At 31.4% G+C, this 21,650-nt stretch overlaps 3 protein-coding genes across 3 annotated transcripts; all 3 read right to left on the bottom strand.

Annotated features, from left to right (window-relative positions):
- Positions 1–2,713: 2,713 nt before the first annotated feature.
- LOC144544092 (uncharacterized) lies at positions 2,714–4,323 on the bottom strand. Its single transcript, XM_078292510.1, has 5 exons — positions 4,258–4,323; positions 3,867–4,118; positions 3,312–3,428; positions 3,019–3,114; positions 2,714–2,836 (listed from the first exon to the last, which is right to left on the bottom strand). Exons 1-5 carry the CDS (start codon positions 4,321–4,323, stop codon positions 2,714–2,716), a joined length of 654 nt encoding a protein of 217 aa, XP_078148636.1.
- Positions 4,324–4,788: 465 nt separating this feature from the next.
- On the bottom strand, positions 4,789–6,628 carry LOC144544078 (uncharacterized). Its single transcript, XM_078292496.1, has 4 exons — positions 6,555–6,628; positions 5,700–5,895; positions 5,415–5,540; positions 4,789–5,112 (listed from the first exon to the last, which is right to left on the bottom strand). Exons 2-4 carry the CDS (start codon positions 5,886–5,888, stop codon positions 4,858–4,860), a joined length of 570 nt encoding a protein of 189 aa, XP_078148622.1. The 5' UTR covers positions 5,889–5,895; positions 6,555–6,628; the 3' UTR covers positions 4,789–4,857.
- A 13,443-nt stretch (positions 6,629–20,071) lies between these two features.
- On the bottom strand, positions 20,072–21,403 carry LOC144544653 (uncharacterized). Its single transcript, XM_078293200.1, has 2 exons — positions 21,034–21,403; positions 20,072–20,956 (listed from the first exon to the last, which is right to left on the bottom strand). Exons 1-2 carry the CDS (start codon positions 21,363–21,365, stop codon positions 20,416–20,418), a joined length of 873 nt encoding a protein of 290 aa, XP_078149326.1. The 5' UTR covers positions 21,366–21,403; the 3' UTR covers positions 20,072–20,415.
- Between the last annotated feature and the right edge of the window lie 247 nt (positions 21,404–21,650).

Raw genomic sequence — 21,650 nt, 5'->3', positions numbered from 1 at the left:
GTATAAGTGAACTGACGGATATAGCCTTGATCTTCAAATTTTCTTTTTCTCTTCTAACGCGAATTATTTGGTAAATGAATACAGTGGGTTAATTGAATGAATGGTGAATTTCTATTAATTCTGGTAAATGAATACAGTGGGTTGCCTAAGCCGATTAAAAAAGAAAGAAACATAATAAAATTCCAAACAGTTGGCAAATGATTTCATAATCAGAAACCATAGACTAATTCTATATATATATGCGAAATCTATAGAACTGGAATTAATCGGATCGGTCGGCTTTGGATTTCTCAAATGCATCTCGGCTCACCAACTTGCTTCTACCACAACAAGAATGAGACACTTTTCGTGAGGATAAAAAAATGACTTTTTGCGACGGACTACTCTCATTGTTCAGCTTTTTCTTTTTGCAACGGTACTTTTTGCGACTGACGGCCGTCGTAAATGCTTTTATTACTGAGATGGACCAACAGATCCAGCCGTCCGTCGCAGAGATCTGTTGGGCCATCGCAAAGATCACGTGTCCCTCAATTAGTTTAACAGAAAAAGTCTTCCAATTTTGTTTAACTTCCATGTCTAGTGTCTATATTCAAGCTTTTAAAGTTTTATTTATAACATTGTAAAATATTATTCACAAGCATTTAAACCTCTGTATGCAAGCAATAAAATTTCAAATCTATGTAGTTTTAACTTCTAACTACTTTTGTTTTCAAGCCAAAAAAGAAATATTATTTTTACTCACTCTTTTTTTAATTTTTATCTGATCATTCTCATACATTTTTCTGACAATCCATAATAAACTTTACGAATCTAAAAATACGAGTGTTTTCTACTCGATTTTCTTTTTCAAATGAGATCTATGAAGAAATACTTTTGAGTTATTTTGAAATTATTTTTTAAAGTAAATTCCACGAGTACTTAAAATTTTTCAACTTTTAAACCTTAGTATACAACTATTTAAACCTCTAATATCATCATTTAAACAACTATGTTCAATTGTTTAAACCTATGATGTTGATCATGTAGTATGACGCATTTAAACCTTTGTATACAATCGTTAAAAGTAGTTGTGTTAAATATTTAAATAGTGCTCATTGGCTTTACTTTACAAAAAAAAATAACGACTTGAAAAAAACTCAAAAGTATTTCTTCATGGATCTCATTTGAAAGAGAAAATCGAGTAAAAAATATTTGTATTTTTAGATTCACAAAATTTATCATAGATTATCGAAAAAATGAACGAGAATGATCAAAGAAAAAAAACTGTGAATGAAAAGAATATTTTTTTTTTGGCTTGAATACAAAAGTAGTTAGAAGTTATAACTATACAGATTTAGAATTTAGTTGCTTTCAGATAGAGGTTTAAATGCTTGCGAGTAGCGTTTTAAAATGTTAGAAACAAAACTTTAAAAGATCGAATATGAACATTGAAAATGAAAGTTATACATTAAATACTGGGGGGACTCACTGGGGGATTATTTGGGGTGCAATTATCAGGCTCCTTAATTGTTTACATGAAAAAGAAAGAAAGAAACTAATTACATTCTTCTACACGAAATCCACACAGTTCGACAGGGGGGACTAACGCATGGCCTACAACCAGTGTTGTAAATAACGGTATTTGATCGTTGAAAGGATGGAGTACTGTCAAGCGATTAATCAATATGCAACTGATTAATCAGAATTATGCAAACAATTAATTATTTTCATTAAAATTATGTGTGTATATTCATAATTTATTAAAAATAATTTATTGAACTCATCAAACTTACCAAATAAACTTAATTTAACTTAATTCTATTATTAGAACATGACACTACCGTTATTTCTTTTTAATAACACATATACACTTTACATGTGTAAGTACACATTTATTTCATGCAAAAATAAATTTGAAAATTAAGTTTTTTAAATACTAATAAAATATTATTTGAAAGAAATGAAACATTCCAATATAAAATTGCTAAATTTAATTTATGATAACAACCTAATTTTAGATATGAACATGGTGTACTAATTGAAAAAATGACATTAATAAGTAAGAAAATGTCGTCATTTTTAAAAGCTTTAATAACTCAAAATCTAAAACGTAAGAGTCAAAATAAAATTGTTTTATATGATCTACATTATTTTATCTATGCAGGTGTACAAAATTATAATATTCCAACTTTATTTTGGTTGTCATTAAGAGCTTGTAAAAAATGTACAAAAGTAGGTAATTTAGAGACGTTGATTTTTCAACTTATTGATTCACATAAAAAAAAATTTGAAATGTGATAATTTTTATGAGCATATAGAAAAAATAACATAGATCACATCCAATGGTTTTGTTTTAACTTTTATGTTTTATATTTTGAAGTATTAAAATTTTTAAAAATGAAGGCATGATGGAAGCACAAAAAATGGAGGCATTTGAACCCTCCTCTATATAAATAATAGAAGATTTAATCAATTTCAAAATAAGTAAAATGAAAAAAAGCATATATAAATAATATTGGATGTATATTCAAGTACAAATAAGACTACAATATATAATTTATGGAACTTATTGTCACACATAGTCAAATAAAAAAAGCAATATTAAAATAAATATTCACTAGAATAAAAGGGATTAAACATGAATAAACGGAATAATTGAGAATAATCGGCCGATTAATCGGAAAAATCAGCAAATAGACCTCGGATTAAAGTATTCGCAACGATTTGACCACCGTTAACGATTAAAGTACGGGAGCTTTTTAAGCACCCCGAGCATGGCTTCATACCCCACAAGGGAGTAACCAAGTACTCCTACCAGGTCCTGTGGCATGTCTTCCTGTATTCCTGCCAGATCCCTCTACAATTTATAACAATCATATTATTGTTTTAGAATTATAGCTGTATAAATTTCTCACCAAAAAAAATCTTATGAAACAAGGTTTATAAATTGAATAGTTATTTATTCTAATATTGTAAGTCTCTAATCTATTGGCTGTAATTTAGAAAAAGGATAAAGAAAAAAAAAATGAGAATACATACCTTGGAAAGAGGCCTATTGATATCAAGAGTCTTGATCATATTAGGTGGTGATAATAAATTGATTTTATTTATTTCCAACTTAATAGGGTCTCCTTCCTTCAGAAAGAAATGAAATAATCCAAAATTACAATTAAATATATCAAAAATAAAATAAAAGTATATATTCAAGGTCTTAACGAAAATATTTTCTTCAGTATGTGGTTTCTTTTAGTTACCATCATGAAATTTAAGTAAAACGGAATTCTGAATTCATAAAACTATATATTAGAATAAGATTATAATGCTGGCCTTACCAGCTTGAGGTAATCACTGGAAATATAGCTCTGTAGTTCATTGCTAAAGTCTACCAGGATTTTATTGAAATTTACGATCTCCAAAATATGCTTGTTGATATGATTTTCCGAGTCAACCTAAAAAATGAGCACAAAAGTTGATCATACAAGAAAAACTAAGCGAACATCTACCATGAAATAATAATATAATAGTTTTTTATGAGAGTTTGTATATTATTGTACTGCTAAAAATCCCAATGCTCTCATAGTCAATAACCTTACCGCAGAAACATACTACAAGGTATAAATTGATATACTACAAGAATCTGTTTTAAAGATGAGGGTGAAGGAATGACTAATGTTGGGTAAGACCACAAAAATAATTATCCCTGAGACAATAGTTATTCCTACAGGAGCATTATTATATCCATGCACGTTGTTAAAAATATTCTAGTGCTCAAGCATTTTTATCAAGCTAGTTTACAAGTCTTCAGGGAATATTCTAACACTGTGTTAAATTGAAAATGTTTTATTAGAAAATAAAAAGACAAAGGAGAGTAAAAGAAACTGTTTTACATTGGAGTCGAATTCTAAACCCAAAGAAGTAACGAATTCCTTATCAATACGACGCCAATCTATTTCAGCAGATGAATATCGATTTTTGCCGTCAAACCAACCACCATGATGATAAATTGAATATCCATCGCCATTGTAATTGTCACCTCCACTCCTAAACTGTCCCAAAATATCAATTTCGCTCACGCACTTGGCCTGCTCGCTTAGTTTTTCCGCCAACTGTCGTCCCAATGTAAGTGTAGGAGGTTGTGCCTGATATAGTAATTACAAGTGAATATTAACTTTTAATCTTTTATTTTGAAGTTTGGAGGTCAATTAACTTGCAAGTATAATTGAACATAACAATTCAGGGGAACAAAAAGACAAATAGTACTTGGCCATATAAACTCACCGATACATGATTATCATCCGCCATGGAGAACAAGGCCTTGCGTATATAGTCGCATATGTCAGTCATGCGTGGATATATTACACTATTTTTCGCTTCTTTGAGCATCATGCCAAATGCTAATTCAATCACTGCCGGATTGCACGTATATTTATAATTTTGAAGCACCTATCAGAAATTTTAAGTGAATACATCAACATAATTTACTAATTTTGGACGCTGTTTGATTACTTATCTGAGGTTACTTCTACTATTTTGGGAGCTCGTTTATGGACTTGAGATTTGAGAACTAAGATCAAATGCAATTTGAATGGGTCATTTTTTTGGTATTTCAGGTCGGTTTGGACATTGTCAGAAATAACTTGTGGGAAACTATATTTTGGGTTTAGATAGGTCCTATGCAGAGTTACACTATATTAATGGGGGTCAACTGGCCCCCATTTAATTTAAAAAAAGTTTATACTTATATACGATTTTCTCTGTTTAGTTCAGAGTAAAATGTTATGAATACTGTAAGATTGACCTCTATTCGTAACATGCAAAGTTTATATGATTGATCCCCATAGTTTGAAAGTTTGGCGCCGCCATAGGATATGTTAGGTTCTAAGGCATATTTAAAGTTAACTTCTTTTCAAATGATATTGAACTAGCCTTTGAGATCTCAACAGATTTATTCTTGCTTCTCTCCTTGAGAAAATTTATGACCGCGCTTTCATTGACGTGATCCTTCTCCACTTCATGCATATCGCTTTCAGTTAATTCATGAATTATGTTTTCGAGAAAAGAGCAGGCATCTCGACTGAACCTAGGGACCACATTTAATTCTGGAATGTTGGACTGCTTCAATAACCATTCAACCTTCAATATACATTAATATCATATTGTTATAATTCTTTAATAACCTCTAAGAAATTTGGTATTCTTAAGCTGGAAATGTGAATACATGTTTTTTTCTTATTCACTATTCTTAAGCTTTTTTTTTTCGGTTGTTTTACATTAGTCCATTAACAGATTTGAATCTCAGTACATATTAATATATTATGCGTGACTGGTATATGGTATGTAATCAATTTAAGACCTGGTAGTATAAAAATAGTTTGGCGCAGTAATACCACATTTTGTACTCATAGATTACTATGATAAAAATTTAGAACTAATACCTGAATAATCACTCGGTAACGGAATAAGCCGTACTGGCTGAAGATAGGAAGTAGGTTTTTAAGCTCTTCTGGATACTCTTCATCCAAAGGGGACAAGGTCACCCATTTAAGGACCTTCTCCATGTACTAAGAACATGAAATAAGCTGATTTAAAAGTATTAAATAAAAGCTTAACAAAGATTTAAGTATTTGTAGGAAAAAATTTTGGTCAAAAAGCCCAATACAAACTAGAAAGTGAAAAACATAACGCATGTATTGAAGGACATGTAACATAAGATAGCGTACATCATTCCTTGGTATCCCTGGGGACCCTGGATTGGATGTGAAACAACTTGTGGGAGCTGTAGAAGACGATCTGAGAGCAACATAATTATGGCGTCTCAACAATGAGTAGCTTGTGACAGAAGGATGAAGGCTTGAGGAGCGGTGGTGCACATAACCACCTCTTAGGGTAAGAAAATTGGTAGCTTGCATGACAATTCTATTTAGATGATTATTGAAATGGTCTCAGTACAAGATAGATAAAGAAAGTAATATTGTCAAGAAGTACAAAGCATGTAACAGAAGCAGAAGTAAGAAACAAGCAAAACAATTGCAAAGAGATGCATGATAAAAAAAACATTTCAAAAAAGGAAATAAGTGATATAAAGGCCCTGCACATGCAACGGTATTTGTTGGATCCAGTGCACCTGGAGCTATATTTGATGGATTTGAGTTTGTCCAATTACAAATCATTTCGGATTTTGTATCATTTAGATTTGGATTGGATCATTCTGAGCAACTTCTATATATTGTAAATTTCATTTTTTTCCCCTTTTCTTGCATAATTATATATGAAAATTTTATTTTCTTAAATAAAAAAAATCAGCTACAATCAGATTTGATGTTCTATTTGTTGTGGCAATGTCTTAACCAGGGACCTCATATAATTGTCCCATTATGCAAATCAGATAAATTCAGACCTGTATATTGTAAACTAATTCGAGTTGTTACTACGTAAACACTACCTAAATTCGCAGTCATAATTCAATATACATTACCTATACATTTTGCACACCCATATATATGATCACTATTCACTATATGTAAGCATTAAGTGGACGATTGATTAAAACAAAAGGTGAGAGAGCAATATTGTACCGAATTACAGAGTATGCTCGCAGACGCCTTGTTTTGTAGCAAGCACCAGTGTATCCTCTGGTTTTTTTCTCTTTTGATATATATGGCGGTTGTATTTAACAGGAATGAAAGGCCATATATATAATTAAAGGATGCCTGAAGAGAAAACTGACAACTTGTATTGGTTTAACATGGCGGTTGTACAAACAGTACGTATTCTACGTCCATTTATTTATTTTATTTTGGCAAATTGCTGCGAGTCAAGTCTTCGATCTACATTTTATTTTTCCCGTACTTGTGCCATTTTTTTATTTTTTATTACCTAACTGATCCATCACCCATGCAAAGTCGTCCATCTTTTGTTTTTGGACTATTTTGTCCCAAGAGCCCCCATCAAATAGGGGTGTCAATGACACCCGTTTACCCGTTTACCCTACCCATATCGTATTCGACAAGATGGGTATGGGTAAGATTATTTTTTCATTAGCTTATTGGGTATGGGTAAGAATTTTTTTTCGTTAGATAAACAAGTATGGGTACGGAGAAAAGTTATTTCAAACCCGTTGGGTAATGGGTAATTATATAAAATAAATTATATCATGAGAAAATGTATGTATTTTATTGTAAAAATAATATTATGCTAAATATTTTATTTTTTATTTGAATATTTTGTTATTTAGTTAACGAATTGAATTTGTTATAAGAGATATTTGTGATTTTGATTTTTTTGTTTAATAAAAAATACTTAGAATTAATTACATATTTATATATTAATTTTGTATTAGTAATTGTAATTGCATATGTATGACATGATAATTTTTGATGATTTATTTGAAAAAAATATAAAACTTTTATATTTGTATTATTCGTTGTTCGTCCACTACCGTTTCTTTACCTGCTAACCTAAACGGGAATGGGTAGGATGGGTAGGATAGGGTAGGATAAGACAAATTCTTAATAGGTATGTATAGGATATGGATAAGATCAATTCTTAACGAGTACGGGTATGAAAATGGTTCCACCCTACCCGTATCTTACCCGTTGACACCCCTACCGTCAAATGCCTTCAGATCTTTAGTTTACTTTCTACATTCTCTTTGGATATATAGAGTTGCCAAAGAATAAAAGGCTCTCAATGAAACTGGATAGCACCGTCGACATGTTCATCTCTCTTATATTTTTTTTTTTCTTTTTTGGAGTTCTTTTACTATATCTTGCTGTTTTGACTAATTCTTTTGAGACATCTTCATTAGAAATAAATTAGAATTTACTAAACTTAGAAGCAACATCTTCCATACAACTTCCAATGGTTTATTCAGCATTGACTTGCGCAATTAAAAAGGGAAAAAAAAGGAAGGGTCTAGTTCTGTTGAGAAATTATGATCACTAGAAATAAACTAGAAATTACTAAGGCAGATAAGCAACAACATCTAATCAATGAATATTTTACTCCTGGCAAGTGGCAGCTTCTTCCATGGATCTTTTTTCTAAAAGAAAAAAGGAAGCAACAACTTAACTGCCAATGACTTGTTCCAAATTGACTTGCGCAGCCTTTTTATCTTAAGGAAAAAAAAGGGTACTCTAAACCCTTTTCTTTTCAATATAAAAAGTAAAAACTGCCCCAGCACAAATTTTTTTATTTTTTGAAATTAAAAAAAAAAGTAATTTCTCAGAAAACATATTGATAATTTTTTCTTCAAAAATAACAAGGACAGAATAGTTGATTAATTAATTTATTTCATAGTTGGAGTGACCAAACACTACTAGAATTTTTGCTTTTTGCAAGGGGAACAAATGTTATTTTCAAGAGGAGGAAGGATTCATGGAAATGAAATCGCCTTTTCTGACACCATTAACTGTAACATTTCTTAAAATCTGAATATGAAATTAATAATTAGAAGTGATTGTAGAACGTCTTGAATAATTTTATTTCATGAAACATAGAGAATAGTCAAAAGAAAAGATTATTTTTGCATAGATTGATAAGATATAGTTAAACCAATATATGGGTAATCATGATAAACTGAACATAACAGTATGAAAATTTTAAAACATCTAAAATTATAAAATCCTTATTAATTTAAGAAATGTATATATATTGTAAATACACTCATGTGCAATAACATATTAATCGGAATATTTGTACATGATAGATTCATTATAAATTTATAATAGAACAATCAGGATTCAATTTTAGAAGAGTGCATTAGCTATGACAGGTGGGACCCTTATCATACATCCTCATCCACATCTCTCTCTCTCTCCTTGCGTGGCAAAACACTCTTGTTCCAGCGTGGACACCCATTGACTAAAAGAGCTGCTTGCTATTTGTTATGTTTCTAATATGTCTTTCTTACTGCTCAGCTATTTTCTTGAATCTTCTTTTCTCTTTCTGCTTTATTCCACCTGAGAAGAATTTGCTCCACTCAATTTTGAGATTTCCTATTGTATGAGTCATTGCTCTCTCTCCCTTTAGCTCAATGCGCACAAAGTGTTTCTGCTTGGTATACCTCTCTCTGTCTTGTTCTTCTATTCAAAAAAAGAAAAAGAAAAAATAGGCTTTAAATAAGTCTAAACACATCCTTTTGACTGTTGAATTAAATTAGCGAGGTTTCTTTTTAACTGAAAGCCTTCCAGTCTTATATATAAGCCTAGTCCAATTTCATGTTGTGATATATACATGTTTGTAAGAGCCATTAATTAAACATCTACCTCATAGTCTACAAGTGCACATGACTTGATTTCTTTTTATTAAACAGAGCCATGAGTAAAATCCTAAATATTCCTATTTTCCTATGTTTCCTTAAACGAAATTGAAGCCAATTACCATTAAGAGCTAATTCTTATACATAACTATTGATGTTATCTTGTTTAATTAAATAAAACATAATGAAAAATGTAATAGGGACAAAAGCTACTTGTTTTCTGATCCTTCTTTTTGAATTGTTATTAGTTCCTTAATTAATTCATAATCATGCTACTAAACCTTTGACGATTATACAGACAGTTTTGATGTATGGTGCCAATTTTAGTTTCTTGCTTATCATTATAAGTACGGACTTTTATGTAAATTTTGGAAAAATGTGAAATGAATCTAAACAAGATTACCGAATACAGATATAAACAAGTAAGAATATCATACCTTAATATTAGTTCGATTATTTTGTTATGGCATAGACATAAATATTGCGAAGCTAAACTTGACTGTACTTTCGAGAGCAGCTGATGTTCAGTGACAGATTGCTTTACCTGTCTACGTTATCAGGTGCGGGGGTTCACTGGTTTTGTTTTGATATTCATTTCTAAGAATTAAATTGTTATTAGTTTTGCATGTTGAATAATTGATTGATTGCATCATATGCATAACACAATACAAATGAAAAATGAATAACTGATAAGCTGATGACTTGTCATTTTGGTACGGTTTATCGATTTATTGTTCCTTGTTTTAAATAATTGAGTGATTCCACAGTTATTGAATTTTATTGAAATTATTGATTACTGCAACGTCTAGGTCATGACAAGACTTTGATCCAAGACCCTCATGCGCATATGGTGAATGGCCTCAACTGAACCCAGTACCGCCGGTTGGGTAGAGGATATTATAAATTTTGATTATAAGGATAGTAAAACTGTGGTAAATGTCTATTGTCAGTCACTATCTATGAGGGGTGACAATATTGCTTAAATTATTGAATTATGTATCATTGAATTGAATTGTTGAATTTAAGTGTCTGACTAAACCAGACTAAATAGGACAGTTTAAGCCAAGCATTACAAATATGGGTATGTGTAAAGACAGATGTGAGTTGATGGTGGGCATCTATACAAGCAAGAAGGATGGTATCTGTTTGTGTTACCTGACCTAGTATTTGCATAAGTTTAGAACCCAAATATTCTAATTATAGTTATTTGATTTTTCATTGATTTCATGTTGATTACCCTTTGACTGTCAATAATTAGCATTGCATTCATTATTATAGAATTTATATTGATATCTTATTGTGCATATTTAATTCTAAATATGGATTCTTACGAATCCAATTGTCTGAATCAAATTAACGTTTGGAACCCCTCCCCCTTTGTGGGTTTTATAGGTTTGTTAGATGAAGAGATTGGCACATTTTATTTTCCAGTTATCAAAAGATAGGCAATACTATAATTTAATTTCAGTTTGATATTTGGTCAGAACCGTTCCATTAACGTTTGAAATTCGTATGGACGATTTATTTTAAAATTTGTCCCGTAATTTTAAATGAATGTATAAATTTTGACGTAATTAGTACAATAGTCTGAACTATAGAATAATTCCCATCCCCTCAGATTACCTGAGACTAACCCTCTGATTGGAATAAAAACTAACAAGAATAGAATTCAATTTAATAGAAAACAAATGAAACAGATTAATTTGGAATTGAATTTTATTGATCGGAACCAATAAGTATAATGAAAGAATTCAATATTGACCAGTTCAGAAAAAACCAACCAATAAACTTAATTTACAAATAATGCCATCCATCTCGATTGAGAAAAACAAGAAGATAGCTAGAGTGCTAATTTCACCATGGCAGGAGGAGAGATAGGCTCCAGTACAGAGATTTGATGGAGAGACCGAAGGAAAGGAAGAGAGTTTAGCACACTTTCTTTGCTCAAGCATGGAGAAGCTTGGCAGTGAGGCCAAAAAGAAGGAGAAGTCGAGAAGATCGACGGCGCGCGCGGGATGCGAAAGGAGAGAAAGACGAGGGTAGGTGCGTATTTTCACCGAGGCGAAATCGTTTCTCGCCAAATCTCTACTCTTTTGGCACGATTTCTTCATGTGATTTGTGCCTCTTGAAATCGTGTCGAATGAAATCGTTTCCCTTGCTATTGCTGGTTTCGATCACGAACGCGACACGATTTCTATTTTCATTTCGCATTTTAGGGTTTGAGGTCTCTTTCCGATCAGAGGGTAAAGTGCAATTGAAATGGACATTGAACGGTCCATGATCCTTCTTTTAACTTGGCTGTACAAATCTCAAAAGCACAATAATACTGACCCTCTGCGCTATTCCAAATGGGCACCCGCTGAGAGTAAATCTGAGCCATCCGTTTCAATTGTCTCAAGTCAGATACCTGCTAGGATATGAAACCCTGAACTGTACGCCCAATCAAATTTGATACGATATCCTTTGTTACCGGGGAAACCGGTAGAAAGATGTGAACTTCTTACGATACATCGTAATTCGTAAGATGTGAACTTCATAAACAAATCAGCAACTTTATCTGTTCTCTCGCCATCAACTTCATTGTCGTACTGGTGTTTGCATTGTTCTTGCTACTATCTTTTGATCAAGCCATGGCCCATGGGCCCAAGGATCAAGGCCCAAGGCTTTGAGGTTAGTTGTCCGAAGCTATCTTTTCTTGTGCTTTCAATCTTTAGCTCAGTAGGCGGTTTCCGATTAAAATTACCATACAGGTGCATTCTCTATTATCCAGTGAAAGCTATGTAAATAATAGTTAATAATTAATACCATAGGATGTGTTAGAACTATACTCATAGTTAATACCATACGTCTGAAATTTATTGTTCTGTAAATTGGAAATAATGGCATTACCATTTGTTTTTTCATTTTCATAAAAACGATAAGGACATGAATTTAAAAGAACAAGAAAAAGAATCTACAGTACAATTGCTCAACTCATAAGTCATGACTATCTTTTGCTACCAAATCAACCAATTATTAATACAGAACCAGGAAGTATCCTAAATAACTGATAAATAAAATCATATTAACCTACACATTTTACCTAATCTTGCATTGTAAAATAGCATAAAAACAAAACAACCCGAACCCTTAACAGATTTTAATTTTTAATTAGATAACATAATAACATGATCTATTTGGTTTGTTGTATATCATAAAATAAGCCTCTGAAGTCCCGTTGAGTATGATAGCAGCACATTTATTGGCTCAGTTGTATTTCCCGTGCCCCCCAGAGGCATATGTTAATTTTTTTCCTCTCAGCTACTCCATTTTGTTCAGGTGTATAAAGTGTGGTAAATTAGTGGTGTATTCCTTCTTTTTTGCAACAAAATCTAAATTCCGTTGATTGATATTCTCCCCCTCTATCTGATCTTAATGCCTTTATTCTTTTACCGGTTTTATTTTGTGCAAATGCCTTGAACTAACTTTTTGAAGTTCTCAAAAGTTTCACTTTTGTTTTTCAAGAAATAAACTCAACTCATCCTCCTATAGTCATCTATAAAGAGAAGAAAATACCGCTACTGCCCAAAGATGTTGTTTCTAGGGGTCCACACAAATCAGTATGCATTATCTCAAGAACTTGTTTTGCTCTTCTTGCTTGGCCTTTGGAAAAGGGTATTTTGGCTTGCTTTTCATATATATATATATATATAATCTATTTCTAGCAGTCGATAAACCGTCTTCTTAACAATTTTGGCCCATTGATATTTAGGTGACCATATCTGAGTAGAAATAAATTGTAAGGGCTAATTTGAGAAATAGTGTCTTGTAATTAATAGACTAGGAAATAGTGTTTGTAATTAATTAAATAGAATAGGGAATAGTACAATGGTTAGATTTTTACTTTCTTTATAAATAGAGACATATATAAAGCTAAAAATAAGATTGCAATAATTAATAAGTTGTTCTCTTACATATATCTATTTTCTCTTATAAAAATTAACAGTGTCCTTATTAACGTTTGCAATGAATTATAGCCTCATTTATGATTAAAATATCCCCAAATGGTCAAATAACATCCACTATATGTCATCTGCAGGCCTGTAAATTTATTTGTTCAAAAAAAAAAAAAAGACGTAAGCTATATTATGCCTGTATTTTTTTCTAAAACGCATTTAGAGCTTATTTTGTGTGTATTGTTATTTTTAATAAATTATGACATTATTTATGATTCAAATATTATCAAAATGACCATTAATGTATTTGTTTTGACTTTTGAGAGAACTCATTCATGTATTTGTTGAATAATCAAAGAGATATATCGATCGTCTATAACTCTCTAAAATGAATTTAGAGCTTATTGTGTGTTATTATTGATGTTTAGTTATAGTTTTCCTTTTTTATTCTTTGCAATATATCATAGAAAATTTTATTAATAAAAAAACAATATCCTTAAAACTAAAAAGAGCAGTCTCATCCTCTTTTGGTTTATTTGGCATATATATATATATATATATATAGCTTGGCTACTATGCTTATATAAGCATATCCCCACATATGCTTATAACTCATTTTTGCGTTTCCAATGTCCAAATAGTCGATCCGAACCGTTCATCTTGTTCTCCATATTAATATGTGCTTGGAGACCAAATGTTACATTTTTATGAATTTTTTTACTATTTATTAAGCTACTTTGAAAATCACTGATCCGATGGTCCAGAAATTTTTACTGTTTTTTACTGTTCACAGCAAAACAGCAATTTTCAAAAATGCTTAATAAATAGTAAAAAAATTTCAAAAAATGTAAAATTTGGTCTCCAAGCACATTTCAATATGGATTAAACATCTAACGGTTCGGATCGGTCGTTTGGATATTGAAAACCCAAAAATGAGTTATAAGCATATGTGGAGATATGCTTATATAAGCATAGTAGCCAACCTCACATATATATATATATGAAAAAGGCTAGATCTAAGGCTCTCTGATTGATGTTCCCCATATTTTTTGAAAAGAAAATTTAGTGAATTAATTTATAGAGGAAAAGTAATTGTTTTATGCTAGAGCTTGATTAATATATGTTTTTGTTCTTATCGAGTAATGATGGCAATGAAAGATTTTCTTTTTAGCAAATGAATATATTGAGGTTCTAAACAAGTTCGAGTCAGATTTCAGGATTTATGACACTAATGAATCTTTTTTCTTAAAACCCAAATCCAATTATGAGTATTGTAGTTTTTTGTTAATGTCTGTCTCATTGAATACGTATTTTAAACATTAATATAATATAATAATTATATTAAAGTTTCTAATCTAATGTGGCAGTTTCTAATCCAGTTTCAGGGATGTAGGTGAGTTTTTTTTATTTAAAAACTATGTTGACTAAATGATTGGCTGAAATTATTTTTTCTTTTTAATTTGTTACTGATATGACTTAATAGAAACTCTAAAATAAATTTCAGAGATGTGAGATTATAAACTTTAGATACTTGAATTTCTAAAAAACAGTTAGCAGTTATTTAGAAACTCATTTGAGTTGCTAGCCGGGATGTAGATGCTCTTATTGTACAACAAAATTACGAGGAACGCTCTTCTTCGCGTGGAACATGACCGCGCAATACAATTTCCAATTTATTACTATGCTTTAAGGCTCAATATGAAATTAGAAACTCATCCAAAATTTTGACATACATTATGTGATAATGGCATATCCAACTAAGCCGATTATTTTTTTTCTTTTTTCTTTTTTTTTTTTGGTAAGCGATTCATATTCTTCTTGACGAGAGATATTACCAGAAATGTAGTTCTATAGCGTTCAATTATTTTCAACTTTTTGGGTATTTACTTCAATTAATGTCCCATACCTGCTGGGCCAAATTAATTTTAGAAATTAAAAAACGATTTGTTAGAAAACATATTAAATGTTTTTTTTCTCTAAAAATAATAAAGAGGATGGTGGATCGAATTAATAGTTTGGCCCTCCTTAGTCACACCTGCGCACCACTGGTAACACAATTTTTTTGAAAAAAATGTGATCGAACTATTGATTCAATCTACCAAGCTTTCAACATAATTAACTACAAAATAAAAAAGTAATACAATACAAAAATAAAGTAACAATAAAAAACATAATTGAATACAAATAAACCTTAACAACTGAAAAATATATAATTACATTTTATGATTTTTTGTAAAGACATTTTATGATTATTTTGTATACACTAAAACTAAAAAGTTATGGCAGACCGAATTAATAGTTCGGTTTGCCATTGATTCAGTCCGCCAATTTTTGTACGATATATGTTGTTAGTGGTGTGCATGTGTGATAAAGGGTTAGAACGAACCATTGATTCTTATAAATTTTGGATGAAGTTATGAAGTGGAGGATAAAGGGGGGTATAAATTTTGTTTATAAACAAATTGCACATATCACTCAGATTTTCTTTTGTTATGCGTGACATAACAAAATCAGGAAGAAGTTTACTTATAAATGTTTGGTACTTAATTTTTAGAGACCAAAGTTTTAGTTTTCATTCTAATTTATTTCAATTAAATAAGTAGAAATGTTGTGATTTAGTTTTGTTCAATATTCGAAAGAAGATCTCAAATAAATAGAAATGTTACTGTCTTCAGGAATTAAACTTTTTCAACGGTAGCCTCATCAAAATAATAAGTCTAACTATAAAATAATATAAACTGAATTACTAAAATATTTCCATGTGCATAGTGTTCAGTATTTTCATGAACATTCATTATAAAATAATATAAACAGATTAAACAAAATATTTCCAAGGATAGCTCATGGAAATATTACGTCTCCCTACTTCTCACTTATTTCCAAGGGCATGGGGCGAGGTATTTCCATGAACTTTCAATAAAATATAATATTTGATCTATTTGCCGGGTCATGGGTCATGCAAAATTATTTCCAAGAGTGGATAAACAACATTTTCATGTGCAAATGACGGGGATTTTCATGTGCTACTAGTTTCATGAGGCTATCGTTGGAAATTGTTAATGGTGTCAAAAAAAACGATTTCATTTCCATGAACCCTTTCTCCTCTTGGAAATAACATTTGCTCCCCTTGCAAAAATTATAGTAGTGTTTGGTCACTCCAACTATGAAACAAATTAATTAATCAATTATTATGTCCTTGATATTTTTGAAGAAAAAAATTTATCAATATGTTTTCTGACAATTTTTTTTTATTTCAAAAAATAAAAAAATTGTGCTGGGGCAGTTTTCACTTTTTTATATTGAAAAGAAAAGGGCTTGGACCCTTTTTTTTTCTTAAGAAAAAAAGAAGAAGCTGCACAAGTCATTGGCAGTTGGAGTTGTCGCTTCCTTTTTTTTGCTACAAAAGATCCGTGACAGAAGCTGCCAGGAGTAATGTTCATTGATTAGATGTTGTTGCTTATCTTACTAATTTCTAGTTTATTTCTAGTGATCATGATCTCTCAACAGAACTAGACCCTTCCTTTTTTTTCCCTTTAAAAAATTGCAGAAGTCAATGCTGAATAAATCATTGGAAGTTGTATGGAAGATGTTGCTTCTAAGTTTAGTAAGTTCTAATCTATTTCTAATGAAGATGTCTCAAAATAATTAGTCAAAACAGCAAGATATAGTAAAAGAACTCCAAAAGAGAAAAAAATAAATATAAGAGAGATGAACATGTCAACGGTGCTATCCAGTTTCATTGAGATCGAGCCTTTTATTCTTTGGCAACTCTATATATCCAAAGAGAATGTAGAAAGTAATTATAAACTAAAGATCTGAAGGCATTTGATGGTAGGGGTGTCAACGGGTACGATACGGGTAGAGGAATCATTTTCATATCTGTACCTATTAAGAATTGACCTTACTCATATTCTATCCATACTCATTAAGAATTAATTTGTCTTACCCTATTCTATTCATACCCGTTTAGGTTAGCACGCAACGAAACGGTAGTGAACAAACAACGAATAATACAAATATAAAAGTTTTATAATTTTTACAAATAAATCATCAAAAATTATCATGTCATACATATGCAATTACAATTACTAATACAAAAATAATATATAAATATGTAATTAATTCTAAGTATTTTTTATTAAACAATAAAAATCAAAATCACAAATATCTCTTCTAACAAATTCAATTCATTAACTAAATAACAAAATATTCAAATAAAATATTTAGCATACTATTCTTCTTACAATAAAATGCATACATTTTCTCATGATATAATTTATTTTATATAATTACCCTTTATCCAACGGGTATGAAATAACCTTTACCCGTACCCATACCCGTTTATCTAATGAAAAACAAATCCTTACTCATATCCATACCCAATAAGCTAACAAAAAAATAATCTTACCCATACCCATCTTATCGAATACGATATGGGTAGGGTAAACGGGTAAACTGGTGTCAATGACACCCCTATTTGATGGGGGCTCTTGGGGCAAAATAGTCCAAAAACAAAAGATGGACGACTTTGCATGGGTGATGGATCAGTTAGGTAAAAATAAATAAAAAATAGCACAAGTATGGGAAAAATAAAATGTAGAAGACTTGACTCGCAGCAATTTGCCAAAATAAAATAAATAAATGTAGATTACGTACTTTTGTACAACCGCCATGTTAAACCAATACAAGCTGTCAGTTTTCTCTTCAGGCATCCTTTATAAATATGGCATTTATTTTCTGTTAAATACAACGGCCATATCAAAAGGGAAAAACAACAGAGGATACACTTGTGCTTGCTACAAAACAAGGCGTCTGCGAGCATACTCTGGTAGTTCGGTAAAATATTGTTCTCTCACCTTTTGTTTTAATCAATCAATCCACTTAATGCTTACGTATAGTGAATAGTGATCATATATATATGGGTGTGCAAAATGTATAGGTAATGTATATTGAATTAGATTGAGAATTTAGGTAGCGTTTACGTAGTAACAACTCGAATTAGTTTACAATATACAGGTCTGAATTTATCTGTTTTTTCGCATAATGGGACAATTATATGAGGTCCATGCATGGTTGAGACATTGCCACAACAAATAGAACATTAAATCTGATTGTTGCTGATTTTTTTTTATTTAAGAAAAAAAATTTCATATATAATTATGCAAGGAAAGGGGAAAAAAATGAAATTTACAATATATAGAAGTTGCTCAGAATTGATCCAATCCAAATCTAAATGATACAAAATCCAAAATGATTTGTAATTGGACAAACTCGAATCCATCAAATATAGCTCCAGGTGCACTGGATCCAACAAATACCGTTGCATGTGCAGGGCCTTTATATCACTTATTTCCTTTTTCGAAATGTTTTTTTATCATGCATCTCTTTGCAATTGTTTTGCTTGTTTCTTGCTTTGCTTCTGTTACATGCTTTGTACTTCTTGACAATATTACTTTCTTTATCTATCTTGTACTGAGACCATTTCAGTAATCATCTAAATAGAATTGTCATGCAAGCTACCAATTTTCTTACCCTAAGAGGTGGTTATGTGCACCACCGCTCCTCAAGCCTTCACCATTCTGTCACAAGCTACTCATTGTTGAAACGCCATAATTACGTTGCTCTCAGATCATCTTCTACAGTTCCCGCAAGTTGTTTCACATCCAATCCAGGGTTCCCAGAGATACCAAGGAATGATGTACGCTATCTTATGCTACATGTCCTTTAATTCAATACATGCGCTATGTTTTTCACTTTCTAGTTTGTATTGGGCTTTTTGACCAAATAGGGCACGTGTGGGGTACATTTTGATAGATTTTTTTGTTTTATTTTCCTACAAATACTTAAATCTTAGTTAATATTTTATTTAAGACTTTTAAATCAGCTTATTTCATGTTCTTAGTACATGGAGAAGGTCCTTAAATGGGTGACCTTGTCCCCCTTGGATGAAGAGTATCCGGAAAAGCTTAAAAACCTACTTCCTATCTTCAGCAAGTACAGCTTATTCCGTTACCGAATGATTATTCAGGTATTAGTTCTAAATGTTTATCATAGTAATCTATGAGTACAAAATATGGTATTACTGCACCAAACTATTTTTATACTACCAGATCTTAAATTGATTACATATCATATACCAGTCACGCATAATATATTAATATGTACTGAGTTTCAAATCTGTTAATGGACTAATGTAAAACAACCGAAAAAAAAGAAGCTTAAGAATAGTGAATAAAAAAAAAAAACCATGTATTCACATTTCCAGCTTAAGAATACCAAATTTCTTAGAGGTTATTAAAGAATTATAACAATATGATATTGTATATTGAAGGTTAAATGGTTATTGAAGCAGTCTGACATTCCAGAATTAAATGAGGTCCCCAAGTTCAGTCAAGATGCCTGCTCTTTTCTCCAAAACATAATTTATGAATTCACTGAATGCAATATGCATGAAGTAGTGGAGAATAGAGATCACGTCAATGAAAGCGCGGTCATAAATTTCCTCAAGGAGAAAAGCAAGTGTCAATCTGGTGAGATCTCACAGGTTAGTTCAATATTGTTTTATGCCTTAGAACCTAACATATCCGATCTAAACCCAAAATATAGTTGTTTGTCCCACAAGTTATTTCAGATAACATTTAAACCGATCTGAAGTGCCCAAAAAAATGACCCATTCAAATTGGATTTGATCTTAGTTCTCAAATCTCAAGTCCATAAACCAGCTCCCAAAAGAGTAGAAGTAACCTTAGATTCAGCGTCCAATACTATAACTGCCGTGAACTCACTGGTACACTAAATGTGGGTATCAAAATTATTAAATTATCTCAATTCTATATGTTCTTGTATTCACTTAAAATTTCTGATAGGTGCTTCAAAATTATCAAAATACGTCCAACTCGGAGGTGATTGACTTAGCATTTGGCATGATGCTCAAAGAAACGATAAATAGTGTAATGTTTCCACGCATGACTGACATATGCAAGACCATGGTTCCAGAACTCGGAATCGGAATCGGAATCGGACTTTTGATCGCTGAGTCAGAATCGGATGAATCGGCCGGAATCGGAAGAATCGGATCCGTAACTCGGGTATTTTTGGCAGAAGTCTTGTTTTGTAGCCAAAAAATAGGAAAAAATTGATAAAAATAATTTAAAAAAAAAGTATATTAATTAAGACAATATTACACTCACATAATTCACTAATTATATAATGTATTACAAACATTACAAATAGAACACACTTTTATTGCCATAAGCTATGCCGAGCTGGCTGGATCATCTCATCGTCCTCTGTATTAAAATAAGAATGGGGATATGGTTGTACAGGGCTAAAAAATGAAGACATTAATGTAGTGTCAAATGAAGAATTATTAGCATCCTCATATCCAACATATGGATTGTATGTGCTAGAAAATTCTGGATTACTACTTGAATTGTAGTCTGGTTGTACTCCATATGTAGATGAGCTTGAATTATATCTCCCACTAAACTCTGAGGTCCCATACATGCCATCATAAGAATTAATATTTCGATGCCTTGCTGTTAGTTCATTGACATCAATATATCGTCTTCCTGTATGTTCACTCTCTGAGGTTGGGCCCTGTGGTTGTTCCCTTCGCTGGTGGATTGGTTCAGAATCTGTATTTTGAGTTTCCAGATTTGTAATAGGGACACCATCACTACCACCACTGTCACTCTTTGAATTGTTATTATTGCCCTCATCATCAGAGACATCATCTAGCCACTCGTTGTCTCTATCATCAAGAACAGCGTCTTCTTCTTCTCTAATATTAAAATAATGATTAGAATTAATTAACTTTTTGTTTCACAAGTTTTAATGTATAAAAAGAAATTCCATTACCTGATCCAAGTTTGAAGCGGATCATCTTCATGAAATATTTGATCAAGATCAATTATCTGATTCGAATCATGATCATATGTTCGTCTCAGTTGTCTTTCTCTTAGGCGCATGTTGTAGTGGCAAAGAACAAGATGCATAAGTCGGTTCATTTTCAAACGATTTCTTGTTTTTGTATGGATTAAAGCGAATGTGGACCAATTTCTCTCACAATGTGAGGAAGAGACTGTTTGACTTAAAATTCGAATGGCAATATGTGCTAAATTTGGACATTCTTCTCGTCCATAGATATTCCACCATTCAGCCGGAGGGCACTGTTTTGCTGCTGTTAACATCTTCTCGGTAGAAAATATTCCTAATCTTCTACGATACCGTTCAGCCTACAAATAAATTTATTCTCATAATATATAAATATCAAAGAATAATAATAGTGAATATTTCATATCAATAAAGTTTGCACAATAATAATTTACCTCTTTTTCTGCGCTAATTTGTTTAGCCAAATCAGGTTGTAATCTTGCAATGACATTTCTAAGGCCTCTCAATACTTCACTGTCATTTTGAACTGCTTGTGAGAATTGGAATCGTGGATTGAGAAAATATCCTGAAAAGTTAATGAT

This window comes from Carex rostrata, chromosome 26, assembly GCF_964058835.1.
Source record: "Carex rostrata chromosome 26, lpCarRost1.2, whole genome shotgun sequence".
NCBI classification, from domain to species: domain Eukaryota; kingdom Viridiplantae; phylum Streptophyta; class Magnoliopsida; order Poales; family Cyperaceae; genus Carex; species Carex rostrata.
Note: the sequence above shows the minus strand (reverse complement) of the source record. Positions and strands in the feature narration are given on the sequence as shown.

What these genes read in the sequence shown, in the direction of transcription:
- LOC144544092 (XM_078292510.1), bottom strand. Translation starts at nt 4,323, where the DNA reads ATGACTGACATATGCGACTATATACGCAAGGCCTTGTTCTCCATGGCG. An exon ending in GTTTAGAATTCGACTCCAAT is followed by an intron (nt 3,429 to 3,866) that starts GTAAAACAGTTT and finishes CTCATTTTTTAG; the next exon opens with GTTGACTCGGAAAATCATAT. An exon ending in CCAGTGATTACCTCAAGCTG is followed by an intron (nt 3,115 to 3,311) that starts GTAAGGCCAGCA and finishes TTCTTTCTGAAG; the next exon opens with GAAGGAGACCCTATTAAGTT.
- LOC144544078 (XM_078292496.1), bottom strand. Translation starts at nt 5,888, where the DNA reads ATGCAAGCTACCAATTTTCTTACCCTAAGAGGTGGTTATGTGCACCAC. An exon ending in CAGGGATACCAAGGAATGAT is followed by an intron (nt 5,541 to 5,699) that starts GTACGCTATCTT and finishes TCATGTTCTTAG; the next exon opens with TACATGGAGAAGGTCCTTAA. An exon ending in GTTACCGAGTGATTATTCAG is followed by an intron (nt 5,113 to 5,414) that starts GTATTAGTTCTA and finishes TGTATATTGAAG; the next exon opens with GTTGAATGGTTATTGAAGCA.
- LOC144544653 (XM_078293200.1), bottom strand. Translation starts at nt 21,365, where the DNA reads ATGTTAACAGCAGCAAAACAGTGCCCTCCGGCTGAATGGTGGAATATC. An exon ending in CCGCTTCAAACTTGGATCAG is followed by an intron (nt 20,957 to 21,033) that starts GTAATGGAATTT and finishes TTTTAATATTAG; the next exon opens with AGAAGAAGAAGACGCTGTTC.